General features: G+C 37.5%; 3 protein-coding genes across 5 annotated transcripts in view; 2 read left to right on the plus strand and 1 right to left on the minus strand.

Annotated features, from left to right (window-relative positions):
* The first annotated feature begins 350 nt into the window (after positions 1-350).
* LOC139962865 (uncharacterized) lies at positions 351-11,723 on the plus strand. Of its 2 annotated transcripts, none has more exons than XM_071963252.1 (9): positions 351-444; positions 2,217-2,693; positions 3,416-3,936; positions 4,308-4,445; positions 5,437-6,018; positions 6,683-6,757; positions 7,433-7,475; positions 9,076-9,258; positions 10,915-11,723. In XM_071963252.1, exons 2-9 carry the CDS (start codon positions 2,282-2,284, stop codon positions 11,616-11,618), a joined length of 2,658 nt encoding a protein of 885 aa, XP_071819353.1. In that variant the 5' UTR covers positions 351-444; positions 2,217-2,281; the 3' UTR covers positions 11,619-11,723. The 2 variants fall into 2 exon arrangements, with proteins under 2 accessions (XP_071819353.1, XP_071819354.1); XM_071963253.1 differs by having other exon boundaries at positions 371-597.
* A 2,556-nt stretch (positions 11,724-14,279) lies between these two features.
* On the plus strand, positions 14,280-21,988 carry LOC139962872 (serine/threonine-protein kinase pim-2-like). The gene is made up of 5 exons (XM_071963259.1): positions 14,280-17,156; positions 17,803-17,902; positions 18,263-18,374; positions 18,693-19,028; positions 19,249-21,988. The coding sequence occupies exons 1-5, from the start codon at positions 17,117-17,119 to the stop codon at positions 19,972-19,974; spliced, it is 1,314 nt and encodes a 437-aa protein (XP_071819360.1). The 5' UTR covers positions 14,280-17,116; the 3' UTR covers positions 19,975-21,988.
* The window catches only part of LOC139962870 (organic cation transporter protein-like), a 31,706-nt gene continuing 30,197 nt past the window's right edge, over positions 21,559-23,067 (minus strand). For both annotated transcript variants that reach the window (XM_071963257.1, XM_071963258.1), the window contains one exon: positions 21,559-22,465. In XM_071963257.1, the coding sequence (XP_071819358.1) occupies positions 22,429-22,465 (37 nt within the window). In that variant the 3' untranslated portion in view covers positions 21,559-22,428. The remainder of the gene's footprint in view (positions 22,466-23,067) is intronic.

Genomic DNA, 23,067 nt, shown 5'->3' on the forward strand with positions numbered 1-23,067 from the left:
TATTTATCCTTTTGCAGCAAGTTGCTGATAATGATGACATTTGACAAAATAAATCGGTACTGAACGGCGAAAGGTGAAAAAATAGTACAGTAGATGCTACAGTACATTAATCTATGTTAATGAGTAAAAATTGACTTTTAAACAAAATGTATGTATATTTTCGGTCTATTAGAATGAATTGTGATCTTTATGAACTTTGGGTATGTTAAATACCCTTGTTGAAGAACTTAAACCAACTTTGAAGGAGAACATAGTTCTAATGCTTGAAGATAAACTGGCCGGTACGCATTTCCGTAGTATTATCTCGCTAGATAACATTCCAATCTCCATGGTAGTAAACAAGCAAATCACTGCATTGTGCGAGAGCATTGATACCTTTACAATCGAGCCTATGTACTCGAATTCCACACTATCCGTAATCTGCCAGACTCTTCGAACAGCGGGGTTAGATAATTTTTCACGAATAAATACTATTTTAGAAAGAGACTGCTATTATAAAGACGCACGAATGTTGCTTGTTTTCACAGATCGGAAATGAAGTGTTGATATTGATCGAAACAAGTTAATATTAGCAGTATTTGAGACTTGGATAATAACGTTAGTCGAAAATTTAACTGAGGCTTAGGCCTAACAGTAACACTAGTAACAGTGAGGCTAGTCTGACTGAAATTAACGTTGCGCTTACTGTAGCATACAAATTATTAAGTCTGCAGCGTAATCGAAATAATGTAGCCTAAGCTAAGTTGGTGACTGTAAAGTAAAGTTAGCCCTACTGCTAGTTTAATTCCTTATGAAGCTAGTCTCGTTGTGTAACTGCAAACCTAATAGGCAAAGGCTTAGGCTATTCAGAAGTGTACTCTTTGTTGTTGTATTTTTTACACTTCCCTCTTTCAAAAATCACATTGTGTGATTTTCATTGGCATAGGCTAATGTTATTAACCCAGACATTGAGGCTTGACCTAATAATATGGTAGTGAGGTATAACTTTGTGTGTTCCCTAACTTTGCGTACTGTGTAATACATGATGATGCACAGTTAGACTCGGTCTGTAGTTGCACATGTAGTGTTCGTAAGTAAAATTGTAACCACTTTTTTAATCGCAATGTTTAATCTACAAAATAACCAACATTACTTCAATATGATAACACTTCTCTCTGGGACCTGACCTGTCTGAGCTTAGAGGCTCAGAGCATAACAAACAGCATCGAAAGTCAATGGATGTATACTAAGGCCTACACTACAGTTAGCTTATCGACGAATGTGTCAATTTAGGTGTATGAAAGAACTTGACACGGCAGACATTTTGTGGTCAAATTCTGCTCAATTGTACGGTGCATAAGCACAGAACCTTAAATATTTTGAGATCATAACATTTCTGAGGAACTACACATATGAAAAACACATACTGTTGAGTGATTTGGATGTTTCCTTCATAGATATCATTGATCAAATCCTTAAGTGCATCAATTATGAGCCCACCATGCTACAGTATTTAACTTCAACCCACACATAAATTTCTGAAACTTTTTATTCACTTCAAGCACTACAACTTACAAGTATTACTCTTTCTATTTCTGGCGGAATCTAGTCAAACCATCAATGAAATCATATAGCTGAAGGATAGAATTAAACCACTGAGCAAAATCAGCGAGATTGTCATCATTGCAATCCTTTAAGACTGGAATACCCTTACTATCACAAATTTAACATTAACCATGAATACACAGTAGCAGCACTGACAGACACAGTACTTAGTAGTTACCATGTTTTTATGTCAACTGTGGTGCCATTTTGATGCAAATTTAAAACATAGGCTAACAGTCCCAATTTTGTATTCTGTGGCATATTCTTGAATTACTTCACCCATTTACTATCTTAGGCCATACCGTAACCTTTAGCGCAAGCCAGAGGTTAGGGAGTATAAATCTATCTCATCCTAGCGGAATCCAATTACAATGATGGTGTTACCATGTAGTTGAATGAGAATTGCAAACACAGAGAAAACCCAAGGATCTTCTGTACGTGTATCAGCATTACCTCTGACCTTAAAACAATGTTCGTTGTCTTAGCATTGAGAAGTTACTGTATACCGTCCTACATTGGCCTGTTGTTACAACAACATTTTAGCTGTTATGAAAATGGGCACACAGCTTCTGATACACAGTCAATAAAATGTAAGTATTCTCACACTTGTTCATATTTTGCCTTCTTTACAGAAATATGAGGTCTTTGAACAGTCGAGAAGACGGCATTCAAGTTTGAGCAGGTATATTAATAAAGTATGACGGCCAAGCTTGAAAGTGATTCCTTTTTCGACTCAGATGGGGAAAATTTCAGTCAGGATAAGACCCTCTCAAAGTTAAACCCTGAGTCTAAGGACACAAACCTTAACCGTTCATCCAGCTCAACTTCAGGACACTTTTCAAACAACACTGGTGACGACAAAATGTCTGTACGGGAGCAGTCTGCCCGTTCATATACAGTTTACTCTCGGCAGTCTCGGTCACCGTCCAATTCATATCAGTATTCAGATTCATTCGATTCAGAGAACTCAGGACAGGACACAAGACAGGCAACTCCGGCTTCGAGACGTCGCAAGAAAACGGCAAGCAGCAGAACACCCCAGAAATCAACTAAATCCTACAGCAGTGCCTCTACAAATGTTGGTCGCTCAACAACAAAGAGAAAACCAGGTGTGTAGATTAATCGATATCTGATCTTTAGGATTAGTGCCATTTTGAAGATATAGGACCCATAGAAATTTGATTGCATGTCAAACATAAAATGAAAAATGTTTGAACCTTTGAAGCGCCTAAATAATTTAGTTTGTAACACATGTACGTCAATGCAGGAATATGTCTTAATTATGCAGCATTAGGATCAAGGGCATCAGAAGTTCAACTTTTAGATTGATTCCTGGTTCTTTGAGGCAGATGTTTCTTGCCTCTGCTACATATATCTGGTAGCTTGGAGTGTCTTGGTGAATGATTGCATGTATAATCAACACTCAACGTTAATCATCTGCCTCCAACCAACTTATCCATAACAGGAAAGAGGTTCATCATTTGCATGAGGATTAACTACTGATCAGTGTGTAAAAGAGTATAGGTACGAGCTCTATTGGTATCAGCTGATACTTGTAATATTGGTCTATAATTGGTATCTGCAAGGTTTGCTGCCAATATTGGGTAATCCGTATTGTTGATTGACAAAAACTTGACATTTGAGCTAATCACTTATAACCAGAGATCTAATGCACACCTCCACTCTAATAGCAAGTAAAATTGGCTTCATGAGACATAAATACATGCTTCTGTACACTTTACTTTTGTAGACTGACTATAAGGCTGGTAAAGTACCAAAAGTGATTGTGCTTTTGTTAACCATCAACATTTATCTTGTCATTTCTGTTAAGGGGTGAGGAAAGGAACCGGTACCAAGTCTGTTGGCAATAGCTCAAGTCGAACCATGAGCCTTGCCAGTGTGCAGCAGTCTCCACGAACAAACAATGAAATCACACAAAGAATGCTTTCTGCTAAAGGTCACACAATTAATAGACTTAGAAATGAGTTGGAGGAACTCAAGCTCAAATATGATGATACCTTGAGCGAAAACAGACTCTTGAAACAGGTTCAACGGAGGCAGGAGAGAGCCCTCACAAAGTTTCAGGATGACGAAGCAGATCTCCCTCAACTGCTAAAGAAACACAGTGCAGAGTTGGATAGTCTGAACCGAAGGATAAGAAAGTATCAACAGAAGGACAAAGATAAAGAACGGAGGTCCAAAGAGCAGCACGAGCAGCTACTGAAGACAAGGGATGAACTGAAGAGACTGCAAGAATTAGCAGCTGACAAAGGACTGAAAGAACGGGACCAGTTGAGACGAAGAGCAGATCAAGCAGATGAAGAATTGGTGGAGAAGAATAGGAAGTTGATGGTATGTATACTAGTAACTTCAATTCTGCGCTACTACTGAACTTTACAGGGTTTAAAATTATATTCTCCAATGGGTGACATGTATTAGAATGGTGTTGTCTAAACATCTCTGTTTGCAATTTAATGTTTTTCCCACCCAAACTGTATTAGCAAGAAATTTATTGTGCTCTTCCTGCATTTATGAACAGTAATATTAGAGTTAATGTTAAATAAGACAGAAAGTTAAAAAAAAATATCAATACTATGATAAGATTTAAATTGGTTAAGCAAAATGGTAGGTTTAGTCATGATTAACATTCTACCAGATCAATGTGAGTTGTTTTGCTTGTTGTTACTGTTTTTATATTGTTTTCATCCTCCTTCTTACTGTAGGATCTTGAGAAGTACACAGAGAATATGAAGAAAAATCATCGAAGGGCCGAGCACCAATGGAGGGTAAAAGAACTGGACATCAAGAATAGATTGAGGGATGCAGAAATGGAAAGGGACAGGTTAAGACTTAGGCTTAAGGTAAGTGTTAGTGCTGATAATCCACTCTTTCTTTTGTAGTTGATTAATCGCTTAGCTCTTCTCGCGCATACTGCGATTACTCGGTTACAGTTATGACGTCATCACTGTCATTTTTACATTGCAGAAATTTGTTTGTGCCTTAAGGTGTGGTGTCTTAATCATGTTAAAACATCTACCAAACAAACCTGCGAACAACTTTCAGTCTATAACGTTTCTTAAAACCTTCGACGTTTCTTAAAATGTTCATAGTAAATCGAAAACTTTTGAATGAATCTATTTGGCCACCACAACTACTATCACTGATAAAGCAAACGTGCAAACAATGAATAGATAAAACACCTTCATGCAGTGAGATGATTAGTATTCAAGAGTTGTCTGTAGAAGGATGTTCAAAGTTCTACCCTAGGCTAAAGCGCGACGGCAAACAAATATGTTGCACATTGAAATTAAACTACACCGCAATCGACACACTTGATCAGACATCCTATAAATGTGAGCTAGGCCAGTAATGAAGTAATTGTAAAAGTGTTTGAAGAAATGACAAATAATTTACGGATTTGCGATTATACGCAATGATCAAACATTGCTAGGGCTGAATGTTGCACTGCAGAACAAGCATATTACTGACAACGCATGAATCTAATAGAAACAGGTACCTGCCGATTTTTTACACTGCACAGTGCTAATGTAGCGTTGTGTGAACCTGTACTTGGGGATATTTGCTGACAAACTGCTTCAGTGTTGTTTTTGATAATACTACTTTCTATTCTATAACTGAAATATTGATCATTTTTCTTGTTAACATTCAAGGTTTTTTGGCTGTGTTACAAAAGTCTGATATTGCTCAAGGGAATATTGAGATTCCATGGAGCAAAGGCATGGAAGTGCTGCTTTTATGGATGTTATTGCATTCGGTCTGTTTTTTTATGGAAAGGTTGTTGTTGAAATGTTTTAATATATCATTATTTGCTTATTTTATTTTGTTTTATAGGAGAAAGAGAAGGAGTTGGATGTTCAAAATATCTACAGCCATAGAATTTCCAAGAATCCATCAAGATTACAAGCTATAAGTGACGGTAATCAAAGGCATCTTTCAATCTCAAAATCAGTTTCTGTGGAAGATCTTCACAATTCTGTTTCTCCACGGTCGGATGTTAAACCTTCCCCAAGACACAAAGTCAACAGGACTAGTTCATTTAGGGAGAGGGATGTTAGACAGAATGAGAAAACAGAAGATGTCACCACAGAACCAGAAACAGTCATGCAGGAAGAAAAGTCTATGCCAATTCCTTCAAAGTCAGAAAGTTTTGAAATATCTCACACAGAGGAAGAGAGAAAATCTCCCGAGGTGATCAAAGAAGAGCAAAAACTGATGGAACCACCTAAGAAGCAAAAGACATTTGAAAGAGAGGAGAAAAAGGTGGACGTAGAAGAGAAAACAGTGGAGGCGGAGAAAGAAGATGAACATTTGAAGATACTCAGGATGTTGGATGCTGATGTGCAGAATTTGGAAACGAAGAAACCAACTGCAAAACCAATCTCGACATCGGAGAAGGAAGATAAGACGGGAAAGGTATCACGATATTCATAATAAATAGAAAAGATAATCCTGGACAATTCATATGGAGAATGTCTGGCTTGTCTTTTAAATTCTCCTGTTGCTGCAGCTGCTGATAAATGTTTCTCTTTAATTTTCCTGTTGCTACAACTGCTGATATATGTGCATTCAAATTGTAGAACTAAATGTTTGTGAAATGTCTGTTTATATATATTATATACCTTAAACAAGTGAGACCACTTTCATTAAAGTACTTCTATTTGTCAAAAAGACTGTCACCTTCTGAGATTTCTAAATGTCATAGAGGCTAAGTAACTTTATATCCAGCTGATGAGCACTGGAGAAAATGACCTGAAGTTGTGAAAGCTTAAATGAATACTGTAGATTTATCAATTGGAGGAAACAATTGTAACATTGCTCTTATGTGCTGTACTGACTGCTTGGCGCAGCATAGAGCAGTGTCAGTTCCTCAAACATTCATCATATTTTTGAAAGTACTTGAGTTTTGAGTTTACAAGACTATTTCAATTCTCTCTGTTGTGTCACCTGTTGCTTCTGATGGTGTTTATAGTAGCAAAATAACAAACTCCTGAAATGAGGAATTGGAAGTTATTAATCCTTCTAATTTCTCAGTTTTATTCTGCATAATCATGAGTGATATTATTTTCTTGCTATCTAGGTATTTGGTAACACAAACTCTGACAATGGGGCCTACAAACCCACTTGGCTCTTTGGAAACAAAGGGGATTCAGAGGTAGGTTCAAATATAAACAGTGAATACTGATAATTCAATTGTATGACAATTTGAAGTTAAGAGAGAGATTATACCCAGTACTGTTATTTGAAACAGGAACATAATCCCAGTGCAAACTATCTTGTCAAAGAAATAAGGTAAGCCTCTTTAAGCCTTTGACTACAATTTCCACTTGATTTATTTCATTTTTTAATTCTCTCATTCCTGATGTCTGATTGAAATATCTCCATTCTATGAAATTTAACAGCTCTGATTGTAGCAGTTGTGTGATAAACCTTTGTGTTTTGTGGCTGTTGTCATACAGGTGGTAGGCTAGATGTGAATTGATTGATTTTATTAAGGTCTGCCTGTATCTCTGTCCTGGTTAAGAGTAACCAGAGTAACATTTAATAGAATGTTGCAGGTAGGACTTATATCATCAGTTTTTTGTATACTTGTGTCACAAGATGGATGTTTGTAGAATACTGCAGCAATCACTGTAGCAAGGTTAGATACTGTACACTTGTGTAATGGGTTAAGCATTGAGCATGTTGGTCATGCTCCCTCAACACAAGCTTGCAAAATGCAAACATAACTGATTCTCCCAGAATTACTCTAGATTTTATGTTGTAATCAATTATTAACCTTTACATTTTCTCTGATCATTATCATATGTCTTTTCTTTTGAAATTTTAGAATAAAAAAGATGTTGAAAAGAAGAACGACCAGCAGATCAAAGGTGAGCATGACCTGCTAATGTATTCAATTAATTCAGTCTATTTTATCTTTTGTTTGTGTTTGGTATTTTTAAAGTCAGATCTGTATTGCTGATATAGTTATGGCTGAATATCTCTCAGACAGACAGCATTAACTACCCTTTGACCAATTAAGAATTCCATCAAACTGATTCTTTCATGAAATCTGAAAAGTGAACAAACAAAAGCCGACTGTACACTGCCCTGATACGAAGGCAGCCTAACTAAACTTGAACTATTTTGCATCTTATATTTTCTGAAGCTGGTCAAACGACTGATCATCACATACAATAACTATTTTCTCTTAATGACTGTTGTACATTTAGGTCACATACAAACTTTACCTTCCTGTGGTCGGTTATATTTGATAAGACCGTACACTGCTGACTATAAGACCGCACACTGCTGACTATAAAACCGCACACTGCTGACTGTAAGACCACACACTGCTGACTATAAGACCACACACTGCTGACTATAAGACCGCACACTGCTGACTATAAGACCGCACACTGCTGACTGTAAAGACCGCACACTGCTGACTATAAGACCGCACACTGCTGACTGTAAGACCACACACTGCTGACTGTAAAGACCGCACACTGCTGACTACAAGGCCGCACACTGCTGACTGTAAGACCGCACACTGCTGACTGTAAGACTGCACACTGCTGACTATAAGATTGCACCTTGTTGACTATAAGACCGCACACTGCTGACTGTAAGACCACACACTGCCGACTGTAAGACCGCACCATGCTGACTATAAGACCGCACACTGCTGACTATAAAAACCGCACCCTGCTGACTATAAAAACCGCACCCTGCTGACTATAAGACCGCACTCAGCTGACTATAAAACCGCACACTGCTGACTGTAAGACCGCACACTGCTGACTATAAGATCGCAGACTGCTGACTATAAGACCGCACTCAGCTGACTATAAGACCGCACTCAGCTGACTATAAGACCACACTATGCTGATTACCAGTTGAGATGCCATATATTCATTATTCCTGGATGAAGCTGATTCTCTAATTTACTTCAACTTAAAGTAAATTAAATAAATATTTTAGAATTTAATGTCTTATTAACTGAAATAAAGAAATCTTCTTATCTGTTTATACTGTTGTTTAGGTAGGTGACAAAAAGGAAAAAATGCAAAAGTATCTTTTCATATTACTAGCTTGAAATCAATGATCTCAAGAAGGGCAATGTATGATGATCTCACAATGCTCTTATGCTTGACTTGTGTATGGGTCAAGTAGCTTATTGTGTAGGTCTTAGTAATTATAGCCAGTACAGTAGGTGTCTAAATCTAACAAACTGATAACTGCTACAAATTCTACATGAATTCCTGTATGAAGCTGTATGAAGTGGTGTATTTTACATAGAGTCCAGTATAAAGTAGAATAACACCATTCTGTTGTTAGGTTACCGATTGCATGTATTCACTATTGAAGGGACAATTATGGGGATGTCAGCATCAGATCAGTTTTACAAACTTATCAGAGCTGCTTGCTACCAGCCACCTGTCTCTGGAAGTATAGTGTAATGTGTCTCATGTTATCCTTACATTGCAGAAAGTCCAAAGAAGCGAATAGAGAAAGAAGAAGAAGAAGAAGAAGACTTTCCATTCTTTGGTCCTTCAAATCCCAAACAGAGTCCTTCTCAATCAACAAAGCAACCAACAGGTGTTGTTAACAGTGTCAGAGACCTTCACAAGTATTCAAATTCTGGCAAATCTGACAAAAATGAGAAGAAAGGTAAAATTCAATTCTGCATTTGCTAGAACATTAGGTTAACTAGCAGAGAAATACTACTTAATCAGGGATCAGGAATAAAATGTGTGTTGTATTAATTTGCATGTGTGTTTATATTTTTGATGCATTGGCTGGTTAACATGATAACTCACCATGTCCTGCTTGTGTGAACTTCATACCTTGTGTGTAGTTATCTCTTAATCAGTTCTAGCTGGTTTTCATAATTGGTGGTCATCAGTGGCCAAATTATGAAAACCTGTTTAGAAAAATTGACTGAGGTAGTTTAGTATTGATGGATCTCATTGATGGAAGATACATATCGTAGGTGCACAAGATTGAGTACCAGCTTTATACCAGTTTTGGCAAAAGGTCAGTTGAGGTCAAAAGTAGTCACTCTGAAAAGTGTTGACTAGTAATGTAGCAGGCCCGAGTTGATGTAAACTTGTGTATGTCAACTTAACATGCTTAAAGTGGTAATTTGTGGTAGTAAGTGCAGAGAAGAGTTGTTTATTGGCAGATTAAACTTGTTATAAACACCTACAGACAAACGTGGATAAAGTTAACATTTGCTATGGAACAGTGTTTGATATGTACACAGCAAGCTATTACCACTGAGACTGGCCAGGCAGCCCCCCCACCCCTCTAGGAGAGCAAGAAATTCTTTGTGTACCATGAATCAATATTTCAGTACTTCATTGCAGATGGAAGTGGGGGGTGGCAGGCATACTATTGAAAAGCCTAGCCTGTTCTTCCCCTACGTGTGGTTGATATTTGTCTTTAACTGTATACCTGTGAATTTGGCACAGTGAATGTTACCTGAAGATGTGGACTGGTCCTTCTAGTGTTGCAATGCATTGCTTCAGAACTCTGAGATTGTGTAATTGACAGCATCTACAGTATTTTATCTTTTCTCTTCTATCACTGGAAATGAACAAAATGTCTCTTGAATTAAGAATGTAGAATTTAAATGAAGAGTAAGTTTTTGATGAAAAGATTGCATGAAAGGATTAGTTCAGGTGCCATACATGTTTATCTCATATGAAAGAGGACAATAAAAGAAACACAATGGTGAAGAAACTGTTCAAATATCTTTTTCTGTTAAGTAGATATTCAAGTTTGAAGTTCTATTGGACCGTGCAGAAAGTGCTCAAATCAGACTAGCTGTGATGTCACATCCTCACATTTCTGAAAAATCTTTGTTATTTTCTCAAAATATTTTGTGAGAATTTTATGACTTACAATCAAAAGATATGTCAGGAGATCTCATATTTGTCAGGGGAAGTGTTTGGGATTTACTATCTGAAGAATTTTTATTGAATTTGTTAAGATTTGTGAAAAAAATTGTAATGAATTTTTAATGAAATATATTCACACATGTTAAGGAAGTGAGGATGTGACATCACACCCTCACAGTTAGTCTTTCTACACCAGTCGTTTTCAAAGAAATTTTTGAAATCTTTAAAGCGTGATATCTCCTTAACAGAACATGCTATCTTGGTAGTTTCTTCACTGTTCTGTTTGTCTTTTTGAGCTCTTTTATACAAGAAAAACATCTTATACACCTGAACCAATCCTTTAAATGACATGTCTTACTGCTAATTATGGAATTAATAATCAATTGTTTTTTCACGTCTTTTCACATTTCTCTTCTATTTTCAGATAATGTCGTGTTCAATTCTAGTTGGAAAGATGACATCGGAGAAAATAAAAGGAAGGCCTCAACAACTCAGAACGATGACTACCAGAAGAAGAAAGAACTTCTGCTGCAAAAGATGAAGGGCATTGATAATTCAGAATCAAACGAAAGATCCAGTTCTGGAAAATCACAGAAAGATTACAAATTCAGTGAACCTGTCGAAAATTTACATCATGGAAGACCATCACACCCTGAGGTCAATCTGTCCCCCAGGAGCAGCCGTAAAAACCAGTCTAACTTCACTACGACCAACGGCAGACGAACATCCAAGGAAGATATCGATGTCGACGAGATTACGTTCGGAAGCTACGCTCCTTCTTTTAGTAAACCAAAAGATGTAAATCAGGAAAAGCAAGCAGTGAAACCTAGTTCTGTCGACTCAAACAGCCTTGACTCGAATGATAGAAATGTAAGGAGCTCCTTCGGGGGTGAAAACATCTTCTCAACATCAACAAAAGCCAAGCCAGTGGCAGACAGTGCAGGGTTGCCATGGGAGACAAATTCACGGCCGTCTCAAGGGAGGGCGACCTTCAATGCGAACAATAAACAAAATACGTTATTTGCAACGACTCCTTACTCGCAACAGAAAAGCCCTTTCGCAGCTAAACCCATCACTGCTGGAGCAAACGATGACATTGACGATGATATCGAAGAATTTATTCTGTAGAAAAGAGGACCATTTCGTTTTATCGATCATGTACATAACTAAGTATATTTGATGATTGTATTTATGAGCAAAGACTTAACAAAAGTATTAAAAGTTGTACCTTGACACTGTGTTGTATCTTTGTGCTTAATGTTTTTATGTATTCAAAGAAGAGGTCTGATGTAAAATATATATGTTATGTTATACAGAAATCATATAGTATTAATAATGCACACCTTGCTGAGTAACAAACCTTGGAGGATATTAAACCAAAGTATTAGTTTGACACTCTTTGTGAAAAAGAGATTTATGTACAGTTTCAAGTAAATTATATTCATTTTCTTTTGCCTTGGCTGTTGTGATGCTAAAGGGTTTGAGACACATTAGATATTAGTTTGTTTGGTTTATACATGTTTAACTCACCCACTGAGCTATGTATTAGTGCAGTATCATCGAATATTAGTTACATATAGCTGAACAAACATTCTGACTATGTTTGTAATAGACATATATTTCACTATTACACTGTCATGAAACTTTCTGCTCTGGAGAACCATACCATTGTTCCCATAAAGGGGCCGAGGTGTGTGTGTGTGACGGAGAAATCGTCATAGTAATGAGCTGTTTGAGTTTGGGTTACAATACTGTTAATGTTTTAATCCCACATATACAGTACCTTAAATAGGCTAAATTGTAAAAATTTGCTGAAATTGACGTAACCAAACCTGGACACTGCAGAATGTTGCATTTGTAATACTGTACACCAGGGAATGTTTAGTAATTATAGTATTGTAAGAGAGTGTTACTTATATAGATTATTGTAACTATTGTTTGGTTGCAACTATTTAGTTTAATCTGCTTGTAAATCACATTCAGCCAAAAACTATTTTATAGCTAACAAACTTATCATTTATGCCATATGTTCCATCTTTAACATGCTCAACGTAGAGAGAAATATTACTGACTAGTTTGGTGCCTGAATATTAATTTTCTTTCCTTTGTAGGTGCTCTGAATAATAATCTATATCTTAAAGTGCTATTAAGATTCAAAAGTTGATATTTTGTAAATGCACTTGTAACTTATTTTTCTTTTCTAGTTATAATTAGTAACAGTGGCAGATAAATCATTGTTTAGTGTTAATCACCGAACTGCTCATTAATTATTGAGACTTATGATCATAGCATGTACAAATAAAGGACAATGAGTGGTTCTTCCATGACCAATCCCCGTTATCTTAGGGTCTATCACTGCTACTTAGGAGTTTCAATTATGTTTCCATTTTTCTGAGATGTCTGTTCTGTTCTGAGATGTCTGTCATTAGGGAGTACTGCTAGCCTGTGACTGCATAGTTTGTTTCCCTTCCCTTGTCAGTGCTATGCCATGCAACATACACATATGCAAAGGGAAATTGATAATTGGTGATAATGATGTTTGATATAATATGTGTGAATACACCATCCCTTTAAAGCAGGGTGATTTTGTCATCAAACTTGATAATGCCATTGGTACACAAAGGCTGGGTGTTAGAAAAAAGTAACAAGTAAGAGAATGATCATATTCAAATTTGACATTTTTTTTTTCCTTTTGCAAATATTAAAGTAGTAGTATGGTTGGTAAGGAGGTTGCCATGATGGATGCGTCTATGTAATCAAGACAGGTTATTCACTGTCACTGGTTAGATGTGTATGTTCTTCGCTGACTTTGTTTGTGTAAGACTGTTTTTTTTCTGTTTTTTTTTGTGCATCTTTCATTAAAAGTTAATAATCATGATAATATTGTGGATCATTTATCAACGATATGAATGCACATTTTTCATGCAAGCAGTTATCGCGTAAGTACATAAGGATATCTACCATAAATAAATGTATCAAAGCTTGCCATAGGGACTAAATCTAGCGTTTTCTTATGAGTATGATCTTCATAACCGCGGCATGTACTTCACAAATTAGTTAGGATGATTAAAATTCTATCAATATTCTATCAGTCCATTTGATCCTGAATGTGAAGTCTCTTAATTTCTCAAAGTTTCAGTTCTAAGTTTTAAATGAAACTGTTGCATATTTGAATATTGGTATTTGTAAAATTCATTGGTTCTTTCAATATCAAAAATTTCTGTATATTGGATTCGCGAACTTTTTCTAGACAATTCGTACATTTTCAGCTAAATATTCGATTTTTTTCTTTCTGTTACATAAATTGAGGTCACAAATGTAACCTTTTTTTTATTTATAGTAAAACATGTATACCAGTATGGCAAAGACTTTGATTTAGCAGGGATACAGATTTGAAAATAAATAATAAGAGACAATGTTATCAAAAATTCTTTCCATTCTTTTCAAAAGTTTCAAATAAGTAAAGAAAAGCATCCCGTGTAACCTACCCTGTTTGGATTTTGATAGACTTTTTAAGCTGTTTATTGATTTCGTTACTTTTGTTAGAATTCATTCCGTTGCCAGCATTTGCGGTCTTTTACTTCTTCTGTTGTATTGTCCTTTATTATTGTTGCAGACAACTTTCGTCTCTGAGATGTTATGCCGTTTTTGAAAATTTAGGTTGACAATTCAATGAATTTTAGCAAAGTAACGAAATTAGCGACTCGCGACAAAAAGTTATTTGCAGACGGCAATATCATTTAGAAGAATAACAGAATAAGAAAATAACGACAACAACAACTTAACATTGGACAACAACAAAATCTCAGGTATAATCACTCAAAATCCCACACCCGTATAATCTGTTAATAAATTAATAAAATAGTGCAGCCGGAGGCATATGTAATTATAAATAAAGCATAAAATTGGACGTAAACGCAGCTTAAAACAGTCAACATCTGGATCAGTCTTACACAAACGCACACTGTCCGACTCTCTGTGAGTCTCCACGGATATGGCTTGCCATAGACGGCTTGCCATACACGTAAGGACGGTCGATTGAGTCGGGGGGTTGTGATCAGTTGGGCAATGTGTGGCAAGCTTTAAGTCTCGTCGATCTCGAAAAAACAACCACGGGTAATAAAATATACAGGTGGCATGCACCTAACGCCTTCGGTGGTGCACTGGTCTATATACTAGTATATACATCACTTCTTTACTATGGTATTTTAGATCAATGGTTTAATCCGGCATAGCAGATAAGATGAGCGTAGATTTGCTATAGCGCCTGCGCACTGCTACGAACAACAAACACATACGTAGGCACGCGTTTGTGCTGGCGTCCGTTCTTAATTGTGGGTACGGAGAAGAGTCAGACATCCTATACGTCCAGCGACATACAACATCTTTACCTCATGTGGTTTATAGTAGTAAGTAGTAGTAAGTTGAGTCTCGTCTATCCGACATGCTCAGTTATTAACCTCCGCCACGTTTCACGATCTTGCGCAAGGTTTATTGCTTCCTCGAAATTATTAATAGTAACGTCCTTAAATTGGGACTTTATTTTTTCCAAGCAAGGTAGTCATGCACGGGCCTTCCTACTGGTTTAGCAGTATGTTTCAGTGCTTCTCTTAAAGCAGGGTTGTCAAACCTACGGCCCGCGGGCCACAGTCCGGCCCGCCGCAGGGTTGCGTCCGGCCCGCCAGAGATGATCTACGGTGCGAAATTTTAGTGAGCAGATTTATTGATAACAATTTGAAGCTATATAATCAATCATTCGAACCTTGTGGGTCCAAAAAACTGCATACAGGTCAGTTTGTGTGACACTCTCTCAGCGGAGGAGAGGGGGCGGCTGAACTTTATTCATCTGTTTTATCAGGAAGGAAAATAAATCAGTGCGCTCCGCGCGCAGTGCTCACATTTTGTTGCCTTGGGCTTCGGGCAAAAAATCGAAAAATCGAGCGTAGGGTTCATGCGGCCCCTCCTTCATCATAATCATTCCATGTGGCCCTCCTCTGCAAGAGGTTGGACAACCCTGTCTTAAAGCAACCTTTGCTGGAGCGTCCTCCGGAAGTCTTGCCACATGACCGAAAAATCTCAATCTTCTATGTGCGACTATGGTTGACCAAGGTGTTTGGTTGGTTTCACTGTAGAGCTCATCGTTTGATAACCAATTGTTATTGGTCCATCTAATGTTGAGAATATTACGAAGTAGTCTCCTTTGAAAAGTGTCAAATTCGCGATCAAGATCCTTCGTTGTGCCCCACAGTTCGCAATTGTACAAAAATACTCTTTAATAAAGCCTCAAAAATCCTAAGCTTAATGTTCCGGCTAATGTTTTTGCTTTTGAAAATGCTTGACAGTGTGTTGAAAGCTCCGTTGGTTATACCAATTCTTCGGTTAATATCGTCTTCGGTCCCCAGCAAGCTTCCAACATATTTACACTTCTTCCAACTGTCATTTCCTTTTCTTGTGATTGAAAATTTCTTAGTTTTTGTGCAATTGATTTTCAGATTCCTTCCTGCCAGTTTCTCAGAGACTCGTTTTTCGATATCTTGCAGTATATGCTGACCAGTTGATGCCCAAGAGATATCATCAGCGTATTGTTGGTCTACTGTGAAAAAAGAATTAGTGGTGGTTGTGCTGTAATCATCATCAACTAACTGAGATGGCAGGATAACTGCATCGATATCATTATCATCTGATTTCAAAGAGTTGGCTAGATAAGTTATAAAAAATAGTGCGCTTGCACTATCTCCTTGTGGTGAACCAATGTTAGTGTTAAAAGGAAGTCCGAGTTTGACCTCTAGTTTGACTGTGTATGAGACGTTATCGATTAGCAGTGTTATCAGGTGAAGTTCGTCGTTGTCCAGAACCTGCTCTAGGTCAGTTAGCAAGGATCCTCTTTGAATTGTGTCGCCACGCCTTGCTCATATCTAGCATCAATAGATTTATAGTGTAACCTATGGATGTTATAGCTTTTTCTGATAACACTTTAAGTTCAGCTGTGCATGCGTCCTGAAGTGTAGGCAGTTTGGGTAATGGGGAGGATATGCTCATCAATTGACGGACGAATCCTCCGGTTTTTGGATAGGAGTTAGGATTCCTTGTTTAATTTCAGTTGGGAAATCTCCTGATTCGGCTATACTATTTAAGATATTTGCTATGTGTTTGTGTGAGCATGGGGCATATTTGAGATGTTCGGCTGTGACCTTGACACAACCTGGGGTTTTATTATTTTTTAAGGATGAGACTGCTTGTTTAATTTCATCTTCATCAAAGGGCGTGTTTATGTGGTTTATAGCGCCGTAATAATGTATTTGATAACTTCTTTGAGCCGCGCGCGCATCATGTATGAGAGCTATTTTGCGCGCGCGCTATACAACGAAAGCCACAAGACGCGACATCAAGCAAAAAGCTCACGCAATGTAGCCAGTACTAAACTATATATATGTACTCACCCGTTGTATACGCGCGCGCCCCTTGTTTTTGTACCTATTGTGACGAAGTAGTGGTAGTTCACATCTAAGGTGACAACAATGAAACAGTAAAACATATATACGACATATGTATTTTGCTATACAAGCGTTATATACGTACTTTCGAAAGCTTCAAGAAATCTTCGTGATTTTATCAAAAACATCAGAATGAATCAAAAACTTACTTTTGATTTGCTTCGCTTGGCTGGTAAGTAATTCAGCAATGTGTACTCCATGTACATAGTTTTAACATGTAAATACAGATATTATCAGCGTTTGGGTTAAACCTTAAGAAAAAAATGTGTGGGTTACAATCTCCCCCCATCCCCATCCCATTCCATTTTAATGTGAAACTGTCAAAAGATAATCATTTTGTAGTTTATATTTTATATTAAGGACCAGTTGTTTCTTTAAGGATGTTTTTAGGCATATTACTGTAATAATATGAAAACCCACAGTAGATGTAACATGCAGCAGCATGGATGATAATTCCACGCTATAGCTACTGGGTGACAACCACGGATCAATCAATCATGAGGCCTATCATAAGTATATATATTGTCACCCCAGCAAATGCAACACAGTGGGTAAACTGTGATGTCATCAAGGGAAATGTTCCTTAAATGCTTGTAATTAGGTCCTTCAAAAGTGATGTATGGAAGTTTGATGAGCTATTAACGATTTCAATATTTATTATTAACGAAACAGTTACTTAAAAGATACGTGCTTTTGTTAAATAACTTGGTTCCGACTTACATTTAATGGGACGATGGGGTAGGAGAGCCTAGACTAAAGCACACTACGAATAGTGTTATTTAATTTAATTTTTATTCGACACCGTTTTATGTTTTCAGGTTTACTTGGCTTCTGTAAGGATTCAAGAAACCGTCATGTTGGAAGAGAGATAGACTCAGTGTTTGATACACTGGCCATGGATGTCAGCTCTTTGCTGAAGTAAGTCAAGACATAAGGTTAAGAGGTAGCTACTTGGGTGGGAGAGAGGCTATTCGCTGTGAGAAGGAAATGTGAACATGGAGTACTCTACCATTTCAATTTACTCGTAAATATTATCAATCTGCACCCTCATGAGCAGCGAATAGAAAAATATTTAACTGAAAAGCTGAACTGATTTCACCCCATAAGTTTATAAACTTGGCTATATTTGCAGACTGGAGGACTCAAAACTACTCTTGATCATCTGTAGCGCTAATTCAATATGCATGGAACGCCATGAGCTTCTTCTTTACAAATTTGAAATCTCAGCTTATAGAAAGCCAATGTATCAGCATTGTAACATTTTAACTTTTTATACAGGAGCTACAAGGAGGTTGAAGATCAAAATCTCAAACTTAAACAAGAACTTCGTTTCTGTCGTTGCCGAGGACCAAGGGCCGTTCCTAACGGACAAAATGACAAGAAAAGAAAGGTTTGTTTATTATAATAGCTCATCAGTTATTACTTCGTTCTGATTTAATGTCGAAAATAATAACAAAGGCGTATACTTGGTGGTTTACAAAAGAATGGAAAATAAATCAAACAAAGGTTGATGAAAGAAAACATTAAAAAAATATGTCTACAACTTTCATCAGAAATTGTAGAACCTCGAAATTGACAAATCAAACTGAAAGTAAATGTCTTACAAAGTAATTAATAATTCTCCCAGTCAAATTACAACACCTCTTTTTGTGAAAGTTGCATTCTACAACCACTGCTTTCTGTTAACCAAGCCTCTTTGTCTCCACAGAGGACTCGTAAGAGTACGTCAACTAGCAGTGGAGGAAGCACCAGTTATGGTAGCAGCGGTAGTAATACTAGTAACAGCGGCGGTGCTGTTGGTTACGGAGGTGGGAATACTGGAAACGGTGCCAGTACTCACAATAATGGCAGTCGGGCTAGCGGTGGCAGAAGCAGTACTGGTTCCACTTCTGGTTCCAGTCGACAGGTGTCAGTACCACGTGACAACATGGCCATGGTCAAGGCAGAAGTGCGAAGATCCGGTTACGAGCTTCTTAATGATCAGCTTGGTAGAGGTGGTTTTGGTTTGGTCTACAACGGAAGACCTCTGAACAACTCCGGTCAGGTAAATAATAGATTTTCTAAGAAATCTATCTAAATTTGGGTCCTTAAAGTCAAACTTAACGTAATGTGCAGTTGGGCATTTAATTCCATATGTAGTTTTGATATTGGTGTTGGCTCGATATTTTTAACGGTGTTTTTTCTTTATAACATTGATATTATTTGAAAATTAGCTCATATTTTCAATATTACTTAATTAGCCTTCTCTTATGATGTCTTTACAGGAGGTTGCCATCAAGCTTACCTTATGCGATGATATTTATTCGTGGACCAATCTCCCAGGTCAGAATGATCAGATACCTGTAGAGGCAGCAGCCCTTATCGCACTAGAATCTGTGACCAGTGTTGTGGATCTTCTCGGCTTCGGTGAAGTCTCCCTGGGCAGCGATGATGTGTTCTTCTTTGTGATGGAGAAACCAATGGGATGCATCTCGTTCGATACATATTTGAGGCAACATAAGCCTATTCTTCCAGTTGTGGCCTTCTCCTTCCTCAAACAGCTCGTATCGATGGTGTTGGCTATTCATCAATGTGGCTGGTTACATGGAGACCTGAAACCCAGTAACTTGTTGATGTGTGCTCAAGACCAGCTAAAAGCCATCGATTGTGGTCTAGCCAAGAAGCTCGTCAATGGTCAGTGTATCGTAACATCAGCTGGCGGTACAAAGGTATGGAACATGGCTCCCGAACGACGTAACGCTGGATCGTGCGACTTGGTCAAGTCTACTGTCTGGTCTGTGGGTGTAATGTATTATTACATGATCTTTGGACGGCTACCTTTCTCTTCTCTGAAGAAAGCACAAAAGAAGCCTCTAAAATGGCATTGCAACATACCCATTGGAGCCAAAACTATTCTACAGCGTTTATTGGATCCCGATCCGAACAGACGAGTAGTTATTGAGGACTTAGAGCAGCTGATCCAGACACACGCTGCTCTTAGTAACATCTGATAAGTTGTTAAGAGAACGTCTTTTCTGTCACCGACCCAGGAGCGAACCTTTTAGACAATTGACTAGAGTTTCTATTCATAAAACTTCCAATCCTATTATTAGAAGTGAACTATGTTTTCCTCCAGTGAAGAACAAATTGATCCATTCTGCAGATTTTCTTGGGACTTGATCCGAAGAGACGTTGTTGGGGATCAATAAGAACTGATCAAGGCACACTGCATAACATGGTTGGCCGCTTGCCAAGAAAATACTTTCGATCATTTGCAATAGTGACTTAATATTCATGGGGTTCGCTGCTCCCCCTTTTTTTTTTTTTTTTTATAAATTACACATTGTCTTTCTTTCTCTAAGTACAGTAATTAAATTAAGTAATAAAACAACGTCTTTGTCCTTTTTATTCGTCGAAAACGGGATGAATGGAAGGAGGGAATTGCAGTCTCCATTTGAACTAACCTTGCTCGGTGTAAGGGTTTCCGTGGAGGTGGGGTGGTTGCGTGGATAAGTGGGGGGGGGGGGGTCGCAAACAACACTGTACACGAAATATCTCTATATCGACTTCTCAGATCGAAAGTTGACCTAACCGCCTTCTCCTCTCCCCTTCCCTTCTTTAGTTTGATATTCCAACTTACTTGTCTAATAATTTCTCACCTTTAATACCCCTTTAATATGAAAATGACCACTATCTGTTCGAGACGATTATTTCCAACAGCGGTGTCTTAAAATTCTGGAATAAGAAAGACATTTCGGTGGTTTACAGCGATATCGGTGAATAATGTTTTTTTTTGGTAACAATTGAAATTGTTATTGTCTTCTTGAGGGATGAGATTTAGGAAGGGGAAGGGATGTTCTTGTTACCTATATTTCTAATAATGGAACAGGGATGGCATCGTCAAATATACCCGCCACTTTTCGTGGCCGCCAATTTTCGTGACCGCCACACTTTTGGTACTAATATTTCATATTTATTTGCACCGTTGCGTAACCATAAAAATATTCGCCATTTGGCAATAGCAGAATTGTTTAAATCTTTTCAAATTCAGTACATATTTTGATTTTATTCCGTCTGTGGTTGAACAGCCATCCCTTGCTTACAATTGACGTATTTGTTATGCCGGCGATAAAGTTCAAGGTCTGTTATATACCGCACAAAAACATTTTCATATATGCACATATATATGATTACCACGTTTTTCTTGTGAAAGACATTTTAGTTACAACCATGAGATATGACCAGTCATTATGTTAACCCGGGGAATATATGTGTATGCTACTATACAATGTAGCGGAAATTAAGTAGATTTTTTACCGATATAGTTGATTTAGTTGCTGAAATTAAATTACATGAAATGAGTGATCGCAGCTCAGAATTGGGATAAGTTTGGTTAAATCGAGGTCCCCGGGTCAACTTACTTGGTATCATTTTGCTCGTAAATATCAAATAGCAAATGACCCTCAACGAAACATTTCCTACTGCTCTGTTGACCAGTTTGCGTTTGTTTGACCATATCTGTTGAACAAGCTTATAGCTATAACCAACACATTTTAATGGACCAGACAATAGTAATATGAAGTGAAGATAATAAGTAAATTCATATTTCTTTATTTGCAACGATTGCACTCAATCACAGCAAATTACAAGTGGACCATACAATGACTGAGGGTGTATACCCTTTACTACGGTACCCTTCAACTGGCCGCAGTTCTATCAGAAAATCCCTTATATGAAAGTATGGTTTGAATTACCTTCGCCGTTTATATCGCTGTCACAGTACCACACCACTGCAGTACACCTAGAGTGGTAGCCTCTTGAAATCTGAAAGGTTGTGGATAGGCCTAACATCCTATGTATGTCTATAATCGGAGAGGGTATAGGGCAAATAAAGCAGACGATAGGAGGACAGATCAAAGAAACATATTGGATTTGGTGTTATTGTTCGTTGCTATGGCTACTCACTACGGACTGAGTTGAGTTGTAACAAAAACAAGTACAAAATATCAGTTGAATTGGCGGACATCATCGTTTAGGCCTACGGTCTACAATTTATCAAAATTTAATTAAAAGAGTTTGTTGATATCAGAGGACAGTATCTTAACAATATCTGTTTGCAGCTATTCAGGATGTGAGTCAGCCCCTTGAGGGTGTTTCATGTCATTCATAGACCGCACCACACCACATCACACCACATCAACATTAAAAGATTTGGTGAACCATATTTTGATATCAGAGGACAATATCTTAAAATTATAATTTTGCAGCTATTCGGGATGTGAGTCTGTCCCTTAGAAGGTGTTTTTCTCTGACGTGTGCTCTAAGAGAGCCCGTGCGGCTCCTTCACTGCTTTGCAAAGGAAATGTGTATGCGCAAATTGTATACTGCTCCTACTTCTGCGATGACACTTTCATCTGCGTTTCGCCATGTTGTTCTATGTTCCGTATATCACTCCATAAATACTGCTACAGTTCAGATGCCGCTTGGTTATTGTTGACGGGTCTGAAAGGAACAAAAAATAAGCCGTTACAAGAAAAGGATGTAGGGACATTAAATTTCCACACGCGCCCTTATGACAAGCCGTTTTAACATTTACCTCGCAATTAGACTTAAGTCGAATACATTTCACTTAAGTGGAATACATTCTACTTAAGTGAAATGGAATTCCACTTAAGTGAAATGTATTCCACTTAAGTGGAATTCAATTTCATTTAAGTAGAAATGGACATTTCTATTTCACTTAAGTGGAAATGCATTCCACTTAAGTGGAATTGTATTTCACTTAGTGGAATACATTTCCACTTAAGTGGAATTGTATTCCACTTAAGCTAAATAGCCCATCTATTTCACTTAAGTGGAATACAATTCCACTTAAGTAGAATGCATTTCCACTTAAGTGAAATACAATTCCACTTGAGTGGAATGCATTTCCACTTAAGTGGAATTGTATTCCACTTAAGTAGAATACAATTTCACTTAAGTGAAATAACATCTTTTGGGCGTCAATTTCACTTAAGTGGAATTCTATTCTGCTTAAGTAAAATACAATTCCACTTAAGTGGAAATGTTGATATGTGGCTTACATATAAATACTATTTAGGGTA

Source organism: Apostichopus japonicus, chromosome 21, assembly GCF_037975245.1.
Source record: "Apostichopus japonicus isolate 1M-3 chromosome 21, ASM3797524v1, whole genome shotgun sequence".
NCBI lineage: Eukaryota > Metazoa > Echinodermata > Holothuroidea > Aspidochirotida > Stichopodidae > Apostichopus > Apostichopus japonicus.

Bases quoted from the DNA above. Each gene is read 5' to 3' on its own strand.
- LOC139962865 (XM_071963252.1), top strand. From the start codon at position 2,282: ATGACGGCCAAGCTTGAAAGTGATTCCTTTTTCGACTCAGATGGGGAA. The intron at 4,446-5,436 runs GTAAGTGTTAGT...TTTGTTTTATAG, and splicing joins GGTTAAGACTTAGGCTTAAG to GAGAAAGAGAAGGAGTTGGA. The intron at 6,019-6,682 runs GTATCACGATAT...CTTGCTATCTAG, and splicing joins AGGAAGATAAGACGGGAAAG to GTATTTGGTAACACAAACTC.
- LOC139962872 (XM_071963259.1), top strand. From the start codon at position 17,117: ATGAATCAAAAACTTACTTTTGATTTGCTTCGCTTGGCTG. The intron at 17,157-17,802 runs GTAAGTAATTCA...TTATGTTTTCAG, and splicing joins TGATTTGCTTCGCTTGGCTG to GTTTACTTGGCTTCTGTAAG. The intron at 17,903-18,262 runs GTAAGTCAAGAC...CTTTTTATACAG, and splicing joins GATGTCAGCTCTTTGCTGAA to GAGCTACAAGGAGGTTGAAG.